Source organism: Nerophis ophidion, linkage group LG16, assembly GCF_033978795.1.
Source record: "Nerophis ophidion isolate RoL-2023_Sa linkage group LG16, RoL_Noph_v1.0, whole genome shotgun sequence".
NCBI classification, from domain to species: domain Eukaryota; kingdom Metazoa; phylum Chordata; class Actinopteri; order Syngnathiformes; family Syngnathidae; genus Nerophis; species Nerophis ophidion.
Genome location: NC_084626.1, coordinates 48,160,734 through 48,178,940, shown reverse-complemented (window position 1 = coordinate 48,178,940; position 18,207 = coordinate 48,160,734). Strand labels below are relative to the sequence as shown.

At 43.3% G+C, this 18,207-nt stretch overlaps 1 protein-coding gene across 1 annotated transcript in view; it reads right to left on the bottom strand.

Moving 5' to 3' along the window:
* Positions 1 to 3,302: 3,302 nt before the first annotated feature.
* The window catches only part of LOC133535492 (uncharacterized), a 16,775-nt gene continuing 1,870 nt past the window's right edge, over positions 3,303 to 18,207 (bottom strand). Inside the window, exons 3-5 of the mRNA XM_061875372.1 lie at positions 10,711 to 11,671; positions 5,860 to 5,906; positions 3,303 to 5,784 (exon numbers count right to left, since the gene is read on the bottom strand). Of these exons, the coding sequence (XP_061731356.1) occupies positions 11,138 to 11,671 (534 nt within the window). The 3' untranslated portion in view covers positions 3,303 to 5,784; positions 5,860 to 5,906; positions 10,711 to 11,137. The remainder of the gene's footprint in view (positions 5,785 to 5,859; positions 5,907 to 10,710; positions 11,672 to 18,207) is intronic.

Below are 18,207 nucleotides of genomic sequence, written 5' to 3'. Positions count from 1 at the left end.
GCTCTGCTGGTTATTCAGAGGAGTGTGTAACGCCACATTTTTATTTATTTATTTTTCTCTCTGAGGGTGGACGCTCCCCTTTCCTCCCTTATCTCTCCTGCTTGCTTCTTTGTTTTGTCTTAACTTTCTTGTTGCCTCTTTTTTGCACTGCTCTCCAAATCTAAACATTGGAACTATTTAACTGGCCTCAACAAAATTGACAAGATCTTGGGTTTGGGCGAACCTGCTGTCGTGACGAAGCTGTTGTTGCTGGACACACGACGAACTCTTGGGAGAAGAAGGAGGGCCGCGTGCCTGGTGACCCTTTTCTGTCGACGAATTATTCAGAACTATGACAACAGGACATCTGCTGATTGGAGTAAGCGTTGCTCTGGTTTGTCGACAAATTGGAAGTTGCTGGCAGTCTTCAAAGTACCCCAAAGCTGCCACAAATGATTGGAGGATGCGGGAAGAACTGTGGATTTCATCGGACTGTCTACCCCACAGTTTTTGAGGACCAGTCATAGACAATTTTAGAGTGAAAAGCTAATTTTTATTTTCACTCGCATACAAATCATTTTAACTCGGATTGTTTCCCTGGTTTCGAGACTCTACCGAAGATCACTGCAAGCGAAGACACAACAAACTCCCTTTTTTGCCTCTCATGGACACACACCTGTTGTGAACTTTGGACTAGCGACGGCAAATACATCAAGGCCACGGAACAGAGACACACTATGGGCTTATATACACATACACACATCCACAAAAAAATATACGCCACACATACACCCCCCTGTCCACCAATCCAACGCCCTCGACGCAAATCTCGTAGGGGTGACGAATGGATGGTCGGCGCCTGAGAGCTGCGACCTACCACCATGACCTTGAACCACCTTCCCTCTGTTGCTAGATATCTGGAGATGTATGTTGTAATATGTATTTGTGCTTTGCTATGGAGGTTTTTTTCTCACTCCGAACTTTTTACTCATCCTTCCCCAGCGTTTACCTTTTTCCCATCTATTACGGGGGCGCCGTATGGCGACCCATCAGCGTTTTTGTTCTGTAACCCTGTACACTGTTTGTTTGTCTAACCTTGAACAGGTTTAAATGATAAATGATAAATGGGTTGTACTTGTATAGTGCTTTTCTACCTTCAAGGTACTCAAAGCGCTTTGACACTACTTCCACATTTACCCATTCACACACACATTCTCACACTGATGGAGGGAGCTGCCATGCAAGGCGCTAACCAGCACCCATCAGGAGCGATAAGCGGGCGACCCGTCCAGGGTGCACGCCGCCCCCTGTGCTTTGTGCTGAAAACAAAGTTTTGTTGTACTTGTTGCAATGACGATAAAGATCTACATTTATTTGTGCATCTGGTTTGTGGTAGGAATGTCTCATCAAGAGAAACGCAAAAAAAATCCATCCATATATGCAAATTCAATACAAATACAAATTCAAATCTTAAAATATATGTTTATAAATACACGTTTATTTATAAAAATTCTTACTTAATATGTATGTCACATTTTTATATGTATACATTTTATTTGTATATATTTTCAAATGTCAAAAATATATATACAAATTATTTAGTTGTATATCACATTTGTATATTTATTAATATATGCATATGTTAAGGTAACGTGTGGAGTTCCCCAGGGTTCGGTCCTTGGCCCTGCACTCTTCAGCATCTACATGCTGCCGCTAGTTGACATCATACGCAAATACGGTATTAGCTTTCACTGCTATGCTGATGACACCCAACTCTACATGCCCCTAAAGCTGACCAACACGCCGGACTGTAGTCAGTTGGAGGCGTGTCTTAATGAAATTAAACAATGGATGTCCGCTAACTTTTTGCAACTCAACGCCAAAAAAACGGAAATGTTGATTATCGGTCCTGCTAGACACCGACCTCTATTTAATAATACAACTTTAACATTTGACTACCAAATAATAAAACAAGGTGACTGGGTAAAAAATCTGGGTATTATCTTCGACCCAACTCTCTCCTTTGAGGCACACATTAAAAGCGTTACTAAAACGGCCTTCTTTCATCTTCGTAATATCGCTAAAATTCGCTCCATTTTGTCCACTAAAGACGCCGAGATCATTATCCATGCGTTTGTTACGTCTCGCCTCGATTACTGTAACGTATTCTTTTCGGGTCTCCCCATGTCTAGCATTAAAAGATTTTGACAAGAACAAGAAAGTTTGATCACATTACGCCTGTACTGTATATACCTTTATATACATATATACATACATATATACCTGTACTGGCTCACCTGCACTGGCTTCCTGTGCACTTAAGATGTGACTTTAAGGTTTTACTACTTACGTATAAAATACTACACGGTCTAGCTCCAGCCTATCTTGCCGATTGTATTGTACCATATGTCCCGGCAAGAAATCTGCGTTCAAAAGACTCCGGCTTATTAGTGATTCCTAGAGCCCAAAAAAAGTCTGCGGGCTATAGAGCGTTTTCCGTTCGGGCTCCAGTACTCTGGAATGCCCTCCCGGTAACAGTTCGAGATGCTACCTCAGTAGAAGCATTTAAGTCTCACCTTAAAACTCATCTGTATACTCTACCCTTTAAATAGACCTCCTTTTTAGACCAGGTGATCTGCCGCTTCTTTTCTTTCTCCTATGTCCCCCACTCCCCAGTGGAGGGGGTCCGGTCCGATGACCATGGATGAAGTACTGGCTGTCCAGAGTCGAGACCCAGGATGGACCGCTCGCCGGGACCCAGGATGGACCGCTCGCCTGTATCGCCTGGGGACATCTCTACGCTGCTGATCCGCCTCCGCTTGAGATGGTCTCCTGTGGACGGGACTCTCGCTGCTGTCTTGGATCCGCTTTGAACTGAACTCTCGCGGCTGTGTTGGAGCCACTATGGATTGAACTTTCACAGTATCATGTTAGACCCGCTCGACATCCATTGCTTTCGGTCCCCTAGAGGGGGGGGGAGTTGCCCACATCTGAGGTCCTCTCCAAGGTTTCTCATAGTCAGCATTGTCACTGGCGTCCCACTGGATGTAAATTCTCCCTGCCCACTGGGTGTGAGTTTTCCTTGCCCTTTTGTGGGTTCTTCCGAGGATGTTGCAGTCGTAATGATTTGTGCAGTCCTTTGAGACATTTGTGATTTGGGGCTATATAAATAAACATTGATTGATTGATTGATATGTATTAAGATCATATCGATATATATAAGTTGATGTGAGACAATTCTAATTCCACAGTACCTACACTTACAAGTTTAATTTGTTTTGTTAAGGAGCTCTTAACTCAAATCAACGACTTCCACTGAAATTAATTCATTAGCAGCTTTATTGGCGAGGTATGTTTAACACAAGACATTGGACTTGATAGTCTGTGCTCTCTTTGTTCAATGTAAACAATAAATAAACAAGTGCTTAAGTTACTAAAATGTGCAAGGCTAATAAATAATAGTGCAGCGGTGAACAGAGCAAAAAAAGGTAATGACGTGATCATGATTTAGTACGTTCAGGGACAGAATAGTTTCAGTGTTATTCCACATGGCTCATCAGAAGAAAGTGTTCTTTATGATGGCTTGTTTTGGCGTACAGCCATTTTTAACCCCTGACGGGACTGCAATGATGCTAATGTCCCGTTTCCTGACCCTGGACCGGTCTAAGTCCTGGATGTGGGGGAAGATGGACACCGATGATCTTTTCTACAGTCCTCATTGTCCCTTGCAGTCTCTGTGTCTGTCCAGCTTGACAGTGATGGAGGCTGCACAAGTCATACTGAACGATGGAGGTCTGGAACATAATCGACAGATCCTGGGGCAGGTTGTAACTTATTGAGCTGACGCAAGAAGTACATCCTTCTTTCTGATTTTGTCTACTTCAGGTCGCGTGAGATTGTGGATCCCAGGAACTCAGAAGAAGTCCCAGTAGACACTGTGTTGGGGTGTGCTGGCATCTCCACAGTTCACCTCCAGATGGTTCTGACCGCACCAGAAAGTCAGCTGTTCCACCTCCCGTCCGTAGGAACCCGTCACCGTCCTGGATGAGACTGACGACGGTTGTGTCGTCTGCGAACTTCAAGAGTTTTACAGAAGGATCCCCCGAGGTGTGGTTGTTGGTGTCGAGGGAGAAAAGCATTGGAAGCCCTTACCTGCAGCCTCCTCAGTCAGGAAGTTGGTGATTCACTGACAGGTGGGGTTTATGGTGCAGGGTAATCAAGATGGGTGTTCAATGCAGATAAGAGCTATGGTCCACAAACGGGATCCTGGGGAGTCGAGGTGATTTAGGGTGTGGCTGACTGCATTCTCTAAGGGAGAGCCCCGCCACCCGGCGGAGGAAACTCATTCCGGCCGCTTGTACCCGTGATCTTATCCTTTCGGTCATGACCCAAAGCTCATGACCATAGGTGAGGATGAGAACGTAGATCGACCGGTAAATTGAGAGCTTTGCCTTCCTTAGAGATAGGGTTAGAAGCTCTGCCACCCGGGAGGAACTCAAAGTAAAGCCGCTGCTCCTCCACATCGAGAGGAGCCAGATGAGGTGGTTCGGGCATCTGGTCAGGATGCCACCCGAACGCCTCCCTAGGGAGGTGTTTATGGCACATCCGACTGGTAGGAGGCCACGGGGAAGACCCAGGACACGTTGGGAAGACTATGTCTCCCGGCTGGCCTGGGAACGCCTCGGGATCCCCCGGGAAGAGCTAGACGAAGTGGCTGGAGATAGGGAAGTCTGGGCTTCCCTGCTTAGGCTGCTGCCCCCGCGACCCGACCTCGGATAAGCGGAAGATGATGGATGGATGGATGGATGGATGACTGCATTCTCCATCAACCAATTTACCCAAACGGCAGGGCACCCAGCCGGGCGCCTGTGATGTCCTTTAGGTGGCGCAGCACCAGTCTCTCAAAGGACTTCATGACCACGGATGTCAGGTCTATAGAGTTCTGTGATGGCAGCTTTCTTTTGGGACTGGGATGGTCGTGGAGCCTTTGAAGCAGGAGGGCACTTCGTACAGCGCCAGTGATGAGTTGAAGATCAGCACAGACGCTCAGGCAGGAGGGGAGGCACACCATCTGGTCCTGGAACCGTTCTGGTCTTTGGTTCCTGGAAGAGTTGGCTCATATCCTTTTAATTGATGGTCAGTGCAGGTGTGGGTTGAGAAGGAGGGACTTTTGGGGGGTGATGGTTGTGGAAACCAGAAGTAGAAGGTGTTCAGGTCCCCAGCCTGTCCATTGTTGCTGCAGGGCGGGGTTTGGGTGACCTCTCCCAGGCATTTCCAAACCTCTGAGGGCTTCGTTAGATGAGAAACATTGTTTTAGCTTCTCAGTGGAGCTCATTTTAGCGACCCTGATCTCCTTCGCCAGTTGGTTCCTGGCCTGCTAGCACAGTAGCCCATCCCCACTCCTTAAACCAGGGATTGTTGTAGTATGTGCAGAAGGTCCTAGTCTGCACATACATGTTCTCACAGAAGCTGAGGCATGATGTCACGGTGACTTCTTCAAAGTCACTGCAATCTGTACCATCCTTTGACTCACTGCTTGGATTCCTTGGACCATTTCTTCACAGTCCTAAATTCAGGTTTCTGTCTGTATGTCAGTATTCTAACATGCTACATGCCTTTCAAGTGAGAAAAAGTGGTGTAAAAGGTGTGCCTTGCGACAAACCGATTCTAGGTTTGTAGGAAAATAGTAGCTATAATATTTGTAAATCCGGGCGCCCTGTTCCGGTGTCTAAACTTGGCTTTTACTACATCAGGAATTCAAGCAGTACTCCTCTTCAACAATTTTAAGACTTGTAGGTCTCCATTCTGAAAGAAAGCGGTCAACGTTGTCAGAAAGATATGAGGAGGAAGTACCATGACTGTGTTCTCCTTATTACGTACCTTGCAAACACCAGGGTTGTCTCCTGCTCTCTGCAGTCTTCAGCCGTCTGGATTTCGGAATGATGTTCATCCGAGACATGAAAGGAGCAAAAGTAAGACATTCATTTTTTTGGATGACAATTCATGAAGGAGATGACCTGTGCACAGTCACATCACTTCCAGTGTAATGGCGAGTACAAGCCTTGGCAAAACATGATGGAATCATCAGACTTGGAGGATAACTTAAGTCAGTGGTTTCGTTTTGTTAAAAAAAAAACACAAAGCAGATAACAGACATGACACAAAACAATAGTCATTTCAAATGGCAACTTTGCAGCTTAAAAAAGAAAGGAAATCATGAATGTAAATTGCGGTAGTCACTAATTGTTTCATTTTTAGATCAAGCAGAGTTAGAAATATGGAATCACACAATTCTGACAGAAAATGGAATCACCCTGTAAATGTTCATTTCCAAAGCTAACACCTGCTTCCAGGGGTGCCCAGACTTTTTCTGCACTTTTCAATTGACCAACTGGAGGGGATCTACCTCATTTATATATATCATTTATATTTATTTATTTATGAAACAGACATTTTTGTAAACAAGTTAAATGTGTTTAATGATAATACAAACATGTGTAACACATATAGATGTCTTTCTTTCACGAAGACAAGAATATAAGTTGATGTATTACCTGATTCTGATGACTTGCATTGATTGGAATCAGACAGTAATGATGATAACGCCCACATTTTCAAATGGAGGAGAAAAAAAGTTGTCCTTTCTGTACAATACCACATGAAAGTGGTTGGTTTTTGGCATCTAATTCATCCAGCTTCCATACACTTTACAAGAAAAACATTGGCGGCAAATTCCGTAGCTTGCTTGATTGACATTCACGGCACCCGAGGGTCTTGTGAGATGACGCTGGCTGCTGCCAGTTCATTATTATGAAAAAATGACAGAGAGGAAGGCGACAAACACTTTTTATTTCAACAGACTTTCGCGCCGTCCCTTCCGTCAAAACTCTAAAGGCCGACTGCACATTTCCTATCTTCACAATAAAAGCCCTGCTTCATGCTGCCTGCGCTAACAAAATAAGAGGCTCGGAAAGCTGGCGTGCACAAGTGATGTGCACGCCAGCTTTCTGAGGGATCGCTTGTGCACGCCAGTTTTCCGAGACTCTGTATTTAGTTAGCGCAGGCAGCATGAAGCAGGGCTTTTACTGTGAAGATAGGAAATGTGCAGTCGGCCTTTAGAGTTTTGACGGAAGGTACGACGCGAGAGTCTGTTGAAATAAAAAGTGTTTCTCGCCTTCCTCTCTGTCATATTTTCATAATAATGATCTTGCAGCAGCCAGCGTCATCTCACAAGACCCTCCGGTACCGTGAATGTCATTTAAGTGACGTCTTGGTGAAGATTGATGATCACTCATTTTTAGGTCTATTTTTTTAAAAAGCCTGGCTGGAGATCGACTGACACACCCCCCGCGGTCGACTGGTAGCTCGCGATCGACGTAATGGGCACCCCTGCCTGCTTCAGATTAAATCTGTGTATTAGTCTGCAGTTAAAAAGGAGTGTTTACAACTTGGAGAGCTGTTGCAGCTGGTGGATTGACATGAATCAAGGCTGCAACACCAGAGATGTCAACTAAAACAAAGGCGAGGATTATCAAACTTCTCCAAGAAGGTAAACCCTGGTTGCAAAATGTGTTGACTGTCTAAAACCTGGACAACATGGGAAGGCAGTGGTAGACCGAGGAAAACATCAAAGTGTCCAAGACAGAAAACTAAAAGTCTTGAAAACAGAAAATGCACAGCAGAACAAATGAAGAAAGGGAACAGGTTTTAAATACAGAATAGTCCAACAAAAGCTGTCATTAACGCCTAAATGGGGGAAAAAAAAGAAGGTCCCAATGGGCTAAGGAGAAGTAATGGTGGACTATGAATGAATGGGTGGAAGTCATATTCAGTGACAAATCTGCATTGGGCAAGGTGATGAAGCTAGAACCAATGAGATATATGAAGACGACTGCCTGAAGAAAACCTGCAAAAGCCATCAGTCATTGATGTTGTGGGGTTGCATGTCAGGTCATGGCACCGGGGAGATGGCTGGTAGAGTGTCTGTGCTAGCAACTTGAGGGTTGCAGGTTCGATTCCCGCTTCCGCCATCCTAGTCACTGCCGTTGTGTCCTTGGGCAAGACACTTTACCCACCTGCTCCCAGTGCCACCCACACTGGTTTAAATGTAACTTTGATATTGGGTTTCACTATGTAAAGCGCTTTGAGTCACTGGAGAAAAGCGCTATATAAATATAATACACTTCACTTCACATCTTCAATAAAAACCACAACTTTACTTGGATACTTCTTCCTCACTATCTATTGGAAATACGTTTGGAGAGGATTACATCATTCAAGACGATTATGCATCTTGACAAAGAGCAAAAACTGTTTATATAAAAAAAAAAAAAATAATAAAGATTCATATGGTCATTGTCAAGGTCTACAAATAGTCCGGATCACAATCCAACTGAAAATCTGTATTGGGAATTGAAGAAAATGGTCCACGACAAGAGTCCGACCTGCAAAACTGATCTGATCACAGAAAGCAGGAGCAAGATTGATAAAGACTTCTGTTTGTCACTCAGAGACTGCAAGCTGCTGCAAAAGCCAGAGGTGGTGCAACAAAGTACTAGTGTTTTTTGTTTGTGATTCCATCATTTTTCCTCTGTATTAAACGATTCCATATTGTTTTACTCCACTAAACCTCAAAAGTAAACGGTTACTGACTACCGCAATTTATTTCCTTAATTTCTCCCAATGTTTCTGAAAACCAGAAAGTTTCAAATTAAAATGACTATAATTATCGGCTTTTTGACAACTGAATGACCATCTTCCAAGACTGGTGATTCCATCATTTTCGCCCGGGATTGTTTACGTTTATAAATGTTAATGTGCAGATGACACTACATGCATTTGTTCGGTCCTTGGCCCTGCACTCTTCAGCATCTACATGCTGCCGCTAGGTGACATCATACGCAAATACGGTGTTAGCTTTCACTGTTATGCTGATGACACCCAACTCTACATGCCCCTAAAGCTGACCAACACGCCGGATTGTAGTCAGCTGGAGGCGTGTCTTAATGAAATTAAACAATGGATGTCCGCTAACTTTCTGCAACTCAACGCCAAAAAAACGGAAATGCTGATTATCGGTCCTGCTAGACACCGACCTCTATTTAATAATACAACTCTAACATTTGACAACCAAACAATTAAACAAGGCGACACGGTAAAGAATCTGGGTATTATCTTCTACCCAACTCTCTCCTTTGAGGCACACATTAAAAGCGTTACTAAAACGGCCTTCTTTCATCTCCGTAATATCGCTAAAATTCGCTCCATTCTGTCCACTAAAGACGCTGAGATCATTATCCATGCGTTTGTTACGTCTCGCCTTGACTACTGTAACGTATTATTTTCGGGTCTCCCCATGTCTAGCATTAAAAGATTACAGTTGGTACAAAATGCGGCTGCTAGACTTTTGACAAGAACAAGAAAGTTTGATCACATTACGCCTGTACTGTATATACCTTTATATACATATATACATACATATATACCTGTACTGTATATACCTTTATATACATATATACATACATATATACCTATACTGGCTCACCTGCACTGGCTTCCTGTGCACTTAAGATGTGACTTTAAGGTTTTACTACTTACGTATAAAATACTACACGGTCTAGCTCCATCCTATCTTGCCGATTGTATTGTACCATATGTCCCGGCAAGAAATCTGCGTTCAAAGGACTCCGGCTTATTAGTGATTCCCAAAGCCCAAAAAAAGTCTGCGGACTATAGAGCGTTTTCCGTTCGGGCTCCAGTACTCTGGAATGCCCTCCCGGTAACACTTCGAGATGCCACCTCAGTAGAAGTATTTAAGTCCCATCTTAAAACTCATTTGTATACTCTAGCCTTTAAATAGACTCCCTTTTTAGACCAGTTGATCTGCCGTTTCTTTTCTTTTTCTTCTATGTCCCACTCTCCCTTGCGGAGGGGGTCCGGTCCGATCCGGTGGCCATGTACTGCTTGCCTGTGTATCGGCTGGGGACATCTCTGCGCTGCTGATCCGCCTCCGCTTGGGATGGTTTCCTGCTGGCTCCACTGTGAACGGGACTCTCGCTGCTGTGTTGGATCCGCTTTGGACTGGACTCTCGCGACTGTGTTGGATCCATTGTGGATTGAACTTTCACAGTATCATGTTAGACCCGCTCGACATCCATTGCTTTCCTCCTCTCCAAGGTTCTCATAGTCATCATCGTCACCGACGTCCCACTGGGTGTGAGTTTTCCTTGCCTTTATATGGGCCTACCGAGGATGTCGTAGTGGTTTGTGCAGCCCTTTGAGACACTAGTGATTTAGGGCTATATAAGTAAACATTGATTGATTGATTGATATTGAAAGTTGGGGTGTAATTGAGAGGAGGCCTTTGTTCAGTAATACTTGCACTCTGAAAATATACTTCCTATAAATACTGCTGTGCAATTACAGGCGGCCCTAACTGTTCCTTGCATGTTTGGAAGCAGACGAGCATTACTAGATGGTGGGACAAGATTTGGCCATCCAAGGTAGAAAGCGATGGCAGCTGTTGTACGATGTGTATATCCTTTCACAGGCTTTTTTTTTTTGAGTTTGGTAAAATGCTTGATTTTGCGGAAGCTTATTCACAAGTTGCATCAAAACGTCTTTTTTAAAAACATTGCATCAGCTTATGAGTTTAAGAATGAGTATGAAGGGATTTTTGGAATGTAGGTAAGAAGTCATGGTCAAATGTTATAACAAGAAAAGATACTCTACCTTAACTTGGATGAGGGGTCAGACGGCATCTTGGGAGGTGAGATTGCACAACTGGACTGCAGACTCTTGTTCCTCCTTCTCACATAGTTCCTTAGCAGATTCTCTTTGCCCGTGAAGACTGCAATTTGCCAGCACTCTTTATCAATCTCCAGGTCCATGGACGATGGCTTCCAAGCCTTCCAAATCTCTGGACAGTACGAAGGCTCAGTTTCGCATCACACCGCCCTCTTTGTAACCTTTTGAAAGGTTTCTCTTTGATTGTATTGCACGAGTCAACAGGTCCATCACACGTCTCAAAACTGTCAGGTAATCCAAAATGTGTAGTTTTTAATTTTTTAAAAACTAGTACACGTGCAGTGCTTTTATATTCAGGTCTCCGCCGTCTGGTTCTGCAGGTGTTCTTCTCTTCCAGTTCCGTCACAAACACTTAAGAGAGAAAGCCGTGGTTGTCAACCAAGTCTTCGAATTCGTCTTCAAATCTGTGGTTGCTTTCCTTTTCAGCCCTGGCAGCCTCCCCCGGTCTTAGCACGCCATGGATTCCACTTCTTTTTTTAAATTTGCAAAACCAGCCCTTGCTGGCCTTGAACTGGTCAGCACTGCCCCCTGGGTTGTCTCTAGTCAGAGCATTGTGAAGCTCCCTGGCCTTGTCACAAATCAGGGTCTCTGACACCGTGTCGCCCCTCAACTGTTTATGGGTAATCCACTCCAGCAGAACTTTTTCCACTTCTTCCACTTTATCGCTTCTTCTGCTGCTAAGTGTTTTCACCCCTTTTGCCACATCAGCAGCTTTGATGGCTTCTTTTCTCTTCAGTATAGTCGATATTGTCGACTTAGCCATATTGTACTGGACAGCCAGGTCAGAGACCCGCGTACCCCTCTCCCACTTGGCGATAAGTTCCTTTTTCAGTGCTATGGTCGTCATCACGTTTTTCCTCTTTGGCTTGTCCTCCCTACTACTCCTCTGTGGTGACATGTGGGATAAGTAAAACACACAGAGTTAGTCTTTAAACAGGTTTTCACCAGGTTCTTGTTTAGAGTAGGAGCAGAGCCCCTTGAAAGACAGCTAATTAGTGTTGTGCCCCCTTGTCACTTGCCGTAATGCCAGCATCGAAGAACATATATATATATATATATATATATATATATATATATATATATATATATATACATATATATGTAAGTGTGGGAAAAATTACAAGACTACTTCGTCTCTACAGAACTGTTTCGTCTCTACAGAACTGTTTCATGAGGGGTTCCCTCAATCATCAAAAATCTCCTGATGATTGAGGGAACCCCTCATGAAACAGTTCTGTAGAGACGAAGTAGTCTTGTAATTTTTCGCACACCTACATATTGCGCTCTACCACGGTATCGAGCACTATTCTCTGGATAATCCAATCAAGATATACATATATATATATATATATATATATATATATATATATATATATATATATATATATATATATGTATACCCCGTTTCCATATGAGTTGGGAAATTGTGTCAGATGTAAATATAAACAGAATACAATGATTTGCAAATCATTTTCAAGCCATATTCAGTTGAATATGCTACAAAGACAACATATTTTATGTTCAAACTGATAAACATTTTTTTTTTGGGCAAAAAAATTATTAAAGAATTTGATGCCGGCAACACGTGAGAAATAAGTTGGGAAAGGTGGCAGTAAATACTGATAAAGTTGAGGAATGCTCATCAAACACTTATTTGGAACATCGCACAGGTGTGCAGGCTGATTGGGAACAGGTGGGTGCCATGATTGGGTATAAAAACAGCTTCCCAAAAAATGCTCAGTCATTCACAAGAAAGGATGGGGCGAGGTACACCCCTTTGTCCACAACTGCGTGAGCAAATAGTCAAACAGTTTAAGAACAACCTTTCTCAAAGTGCAATTGCAAGAAATGTAGGGATTTCAACATCTACGCTCCATAATATCATCAAAAGTTTCAGAGAATCTGGAGAAATCACTCCACGTAAGCGGCATGGCCGGAAACCAACATTGAATGACCGTGACCTTCCATCCCTCAGACGGCACTGTATCAAAAACCGACAATAATGTCTAAAGGATATCACCACATGGGCTCAGGACCATTTCACTAAATACGGTTCGTCGATACATCTGTAAGTGCAAGGTAAAGCTCTACTATGCAAAGTGAAAGCCATTTATCAACAACATCCAGACACGCCGCCGGCTTCTCTGGGCCCGAGATAATCTAAGATGTACTGATACAAAGTGGAAAAGTGTTCTGTGGTCTGATGAGTCCACATTTCAAATTGTTTTTTGGAAACTGTGTCCTCGGAAAGAAAGAGGAAAAGAACCATTCGGATTGTTATAGGCGCAAAGTTGAAAAGTCAGCATCTGTGATGGTATGGGGGTGCATTAGTGCCCAAGGCATGGGTAACTTACAGATATGCGAAGGCACCATTAAGGTTGAAAGAACCGACAATAATGTCTAAAAGATATCACCACATGGGCTCAGGACCATTTCACTAAATACGGTTCGTCGATACATCTGTAAGTGCAAGGTAAAGCTCTACTATGCAAAGTGAAAGCAATTTATCAACAACATCCAGAAACGCCGCCGGCTTCTCTGGGCTCGAGATAATCTAAGATGGACTGATGCAAAGGGGAAAAGTGTTCTGTGGTCTGACAAGTCCACATTTCAAATTGTTTTTGGAAATATTCCACATCATGTATCAGAACCAAAGGGGAAGCGAACCATCCATCAATCAATCAATCAATGTTTATTTATATAGCCCCAAATCACAAATGTCTCAAAGGACTGCACAAATCATTACGACTACAACATCCTCGGAAGAACCCACAAAAGGGCAAGGAAAACTCACACCCAGTGGGCAGGGAGAATTCACATCCAGTGGGACGCCAGTGACAATGCTGACTATGAGAAACCTTGGAGAGGACCTCAGATGTGGGCAACCTCCCCCCTCTAGGGGACCGAAAGCAATGGATGTCGAGCGGGTCTAACATGATACTGTGAAAGTTCAATCCATAGTGGCTCCAAGACAGCAGTGAGAGACCCGTCCACAGGAAACCATCTCAAGCGGATCAGCAGCGTAGAGATGTCCCCAACCGATACAGGCGAGCGGTCCATCCTGGGTCCCGACGAGCGGTCCAGACTGTTATCAACGCAAAGTTCAAAAGCCAGCATGTGTGATGGTATGGGGGTGCATTAGTGCCCAAGGCATGGGTAACTTACACATCTGTGAAGGCACCATTAATGCTGAAAGGTACATACAGGTTTTGGAACAACATATGCTACCATCTAAGCGCCGTCTTTTTCATGGACGCCCCTGCTTATTTCAGCAAGAAAATGCAAAGACACATTTAGCTCGTGTTACAACAGCGTGGCTTCGTAAAAAAAGAGTGTGGGTACTTTCCTGACACATACACACAAATGTGTATGTATATATCGATAGATATATACGGTGGTGGTAAAAAGTGTAGATACATTTGTAAAGAACATGATGTCATGGCTGTCTTAGAGTTTCCAATCATTTCTACAACTCATATTTTTTTGTGATGTAGTGATTGGAGCACATACTTGTTGCTCACAAAAAACATTCATGAAGTTTGCTTCTTTTATGAATTTATTATGGCTCTACTGAAAATGGGTCAAAAGTATACATACAGCAATGTTAATATTTGCTTACATGTCCGTTGGCAAGTTTCCCTGCGATAAGGCGCTTTTGGTAGCCATCCACAAGCTTCTGCTGATTTTTCACCACAAAATTGCTGCAGTTCAGCTAAGTGTGTTTCTGACATTGACTTTTTTCTTCAGCATTGTCCACACCTTTAAGTCGGGACTTTTGGGAAGGCCATTCTAAAACCTTCATTCTAGCCTGATTTAGCCATTCCTTTACCACTTTTTACCTCTGTTTGGGGTCATTGTCCTGTTGGAACAGCCAACTGCGCCCAAGACCCAACCTCTGGGCTGATGATTTTAGCTTGTCCTGAAGAATTTGGAGGTAGTCCTCCTTTTTCACTGTCCCATTTAAAGCAGCAGTTCCATTGGCAGCAAAACATTCCCAGAGCATAATACTACCACCACTATGTTTGATAGTAGGAATGGTGTTCCTGGGATTAAAGAACTCAATTCATATTACTTGGTTTTGTGGCCAAACAGCTCCATTTTTGTTTCATCTGACCACAGAACTTTCCTCCAGAAGATCTTATCTTTGTCCATGTGATGTCAGATGAAACACAAATGGAGCTGCTTGGCCACAATACCCAGCAATATGTTTGGAAGAGAAAAGGTGAGGCCTTTAATCCCAGGAACACCATTACCACCGTCAAACATGGTGGTGGTAGTATTATGCTCTGGGCCTGTTTTGCTGCCAATGGAACTGCTGCTTTAAATGGCACACTGAAAAACGAGGACTACTTTCAAGTTCTTCAAGACAAGCTAAAATCATCAGACCGGAGATAAGGTTTTGGACGCAGTTGGCTGTTCCAACAGGACAATGACCCCAAACAGAGGTCAAAAGTGGTAAAGGAAATGGCTAAATCAGGCTAGAATGAAGGTTTTAGAATGGCTTTCCAAAAGTCTTGACTTAAAGGTGTGGACAATGCTGAAGGAAACAAACAATTTTAGCTGAACTGCAGCAATTTAGTGGTCAAAAAAATCAGCAGAAGCTTGTGGATGGCTACCAAAAGCGCCTTATTGCAGGGAAACTTGCCAAGGGACATGTAAGCAAATATTAACATTGCTCTACGTATACTTTTGATTGCTCACATTTTCAGTAGAGCCATAATAAATTCATAAAAGAAGCAAACTTCATGAATGTTTTTTGTGAGCAACAAGTATGTGCTCCAATCCCAACATCACAAAAAAATATGAGTTGTAGAAATGATTGGAAACTCTAAGACAGCCATGACATCATGTTCTTTACAAGTGTATCTACACTTTTGATCGCGACTGTAACTTCTTGATTTCTGGAGCTTATTTACTTACTCACGCCATTAGACTGTACAACTCCTCTCTGGTGTGGGGGGGGAGGGGTACAAGGCTGACAGGGGATGCAAAACAATAACAGTGAAATATGTTTTCATAACATTCACGGTGGCAGAGGGGTTAGTGCGTCTGCCTCACAATACGAAGATCCTGCAGTCCTGGGTTCAAATCCAGGCTCGGGATCTTTCTGTGTGGAGTTTGCATGTTCTCCCCGTGAATGCGTGGGTTCCCTCCGGGTACTCCGGCTTCCTCCCACTTCCAAAGACATGCACCTGGGGATAGGTTGATTGGCAACACTAAATTGGCCCTAGTGTGTGAATGTGAGTGTGAATGTTGTCTGTCTGTCTGTGTTGGCCCTGCGATAAGGTGGCGACTTGTCCAGGGTGTACCCCGCCTCCCGCCCGATTGTTGCTGAGATAGGCGGCAGCACCCCCCGCGACCCCAAAAGGGAATAAGCGGTAGAAAATGGATGGAAGGGTCACTACTGCCTAATTTCTCCTGTTATATTCTTATTTTACTGTCATATTTTTATTCCCATTGTTGCTTTTTGTTCATATTGTAATATTTCTCTATTTTGTTTCCATTTAAACCCCCATTATTTACTTTTGACTTTTTTTTAAATTGATCTCAACTCTGTACACTGCTGCTGGAATTTTAATTTTCCTGAAGGAACTCTCCTGAAGGAATCAATACGGTACTACCTATCTATCTATCTATGATACCTATGATATCCTTATGAGACTGATGTCGGTTTTTGATACAGTGCTGATTTATGGTTCGAAGATCACGGTCATTCAATGTTGGTTTCCGGCCAATGGAACTGCTGCTTTAAATGGGACAATGAAAAAGGAGGACTACCTCCAAATTCTTCAGGACAAGCTAAAATCATCAGCCCAGAGGTTGGGTCTTGGGCGCAGTTGGCTGTTCCAACAGGACAATGACCCCAAACGAGAGGTCGAAAGTGTTAAAGGAAATGGCTAAATCAGGCTAGAAGGAAGGTTTTAGAATGGCCTTCCCAAAAGTCCTGACTTAAAGGTGTGGACAATGCTGAAGAAAAAAGTCCATGTCAGAAACACATTTAGCTGAACTGCGGCAATTTTGTGGTGAAAAATCAGCAGAAGCTTGTGGATGGCTACCAAAAGCGCCTTATCGCAGGTAAACTTGCCAAGGGACATGTAAGCAAATATTAACATTGCTGTATGTATACTTTTGACCCATTTTCAGTAGAGCCATAATAAATTCATAAAAGAAGCAAACTTCATGAATGTTTTTTGTGAGCAACAAGTATGTGCTCCAATCACTACATCACAAAAAAAATATGAGTTGTAGAAATGATTGGAAACTAAGACAGCCATGACATCATGTTCTTTACAAGTGTATCTACACTTTTGACCACCACCGTATATATCTATCCATACATACATACACATTTGTGTGTATGTATATATCTATCGATATATACATACACATTTGTGTGTATGTGTGTGTGTGTGTGTGTCAGGAAAGTACCCGCACTCTTTTTTTACGAAGCTACGCTGCTGTAACACGAGCTAAATGTGTCTTGGCATTGTCTTGCTGAAATAAGCAGGGGCGTCCATGAAAAAGACGGCGCTTAGATGGCAGCATATGTTGTTCCAAAAGCTGTATATCCCTTTCAGCATTAATGGTGCCTTCACAGATGTGTAAGTTACTCATGCCTTGGGCACTAATGCACCCCCATACCATCATACATGCTGGCTTTTGAACTTTGCGTCGATAACAGTCTGGATGGTTCGCTTCCCCTTTGGTTCTGATACATTATGTCGAATATTTCCAAAAACAATTTGAAATGTGGACTCATCAGACCACAGAACACTTTTCCCCTTGGCATCAGTCCATCTTAGATTATCTCGAGCCCAGAGAAGCCGGCGGCGTTTCTGGATGTTGTTGATAAATTGCTTTCACTTTGCATAGTAGAGCTTTAGCTTGCACTTACAGATGTATTGACGAACCATATTAAGTGAAATGGTCCTGAGCCCATGTGGTGATATCCTTTAGACATTATTGTCGGTTTTTGATACAGTGCCGTCTGAGGGATGGAAGGTCACGGTCATTCAATGTTGGTTTCCGGCCATGCCGCTTACGTGGAGTGATTTCTCCAGATTCTCTGAACCTTTTGATGATATTATGGAGCGTAGATGTTGAAATTGCAATTTGAGAAAGGTTGTTCTTAAGCTGTTTGACTATTTGCTCACGCAGTTGTGGACAAAGGGGTGTACCTCGCCCCATCCTTTCTTGTGAAAGACTGAGCATTTTTTGGGAAGCTGTTTTTATACCCAATCATGGCACCCACCTGTTCCCAATTCGCCTGCACACCTGTGGGATGTTCCCAATAAGTGTTTGGTGAGCATTCCTCAACTTTAATGATGATTTGCAAAACAAAAAAAAAAGTTTATCAGTTTGAACATCAAATATGTTGTCTTCGTAGCATATTCAACTGAATATGGCTTGAAAAGGATTTGC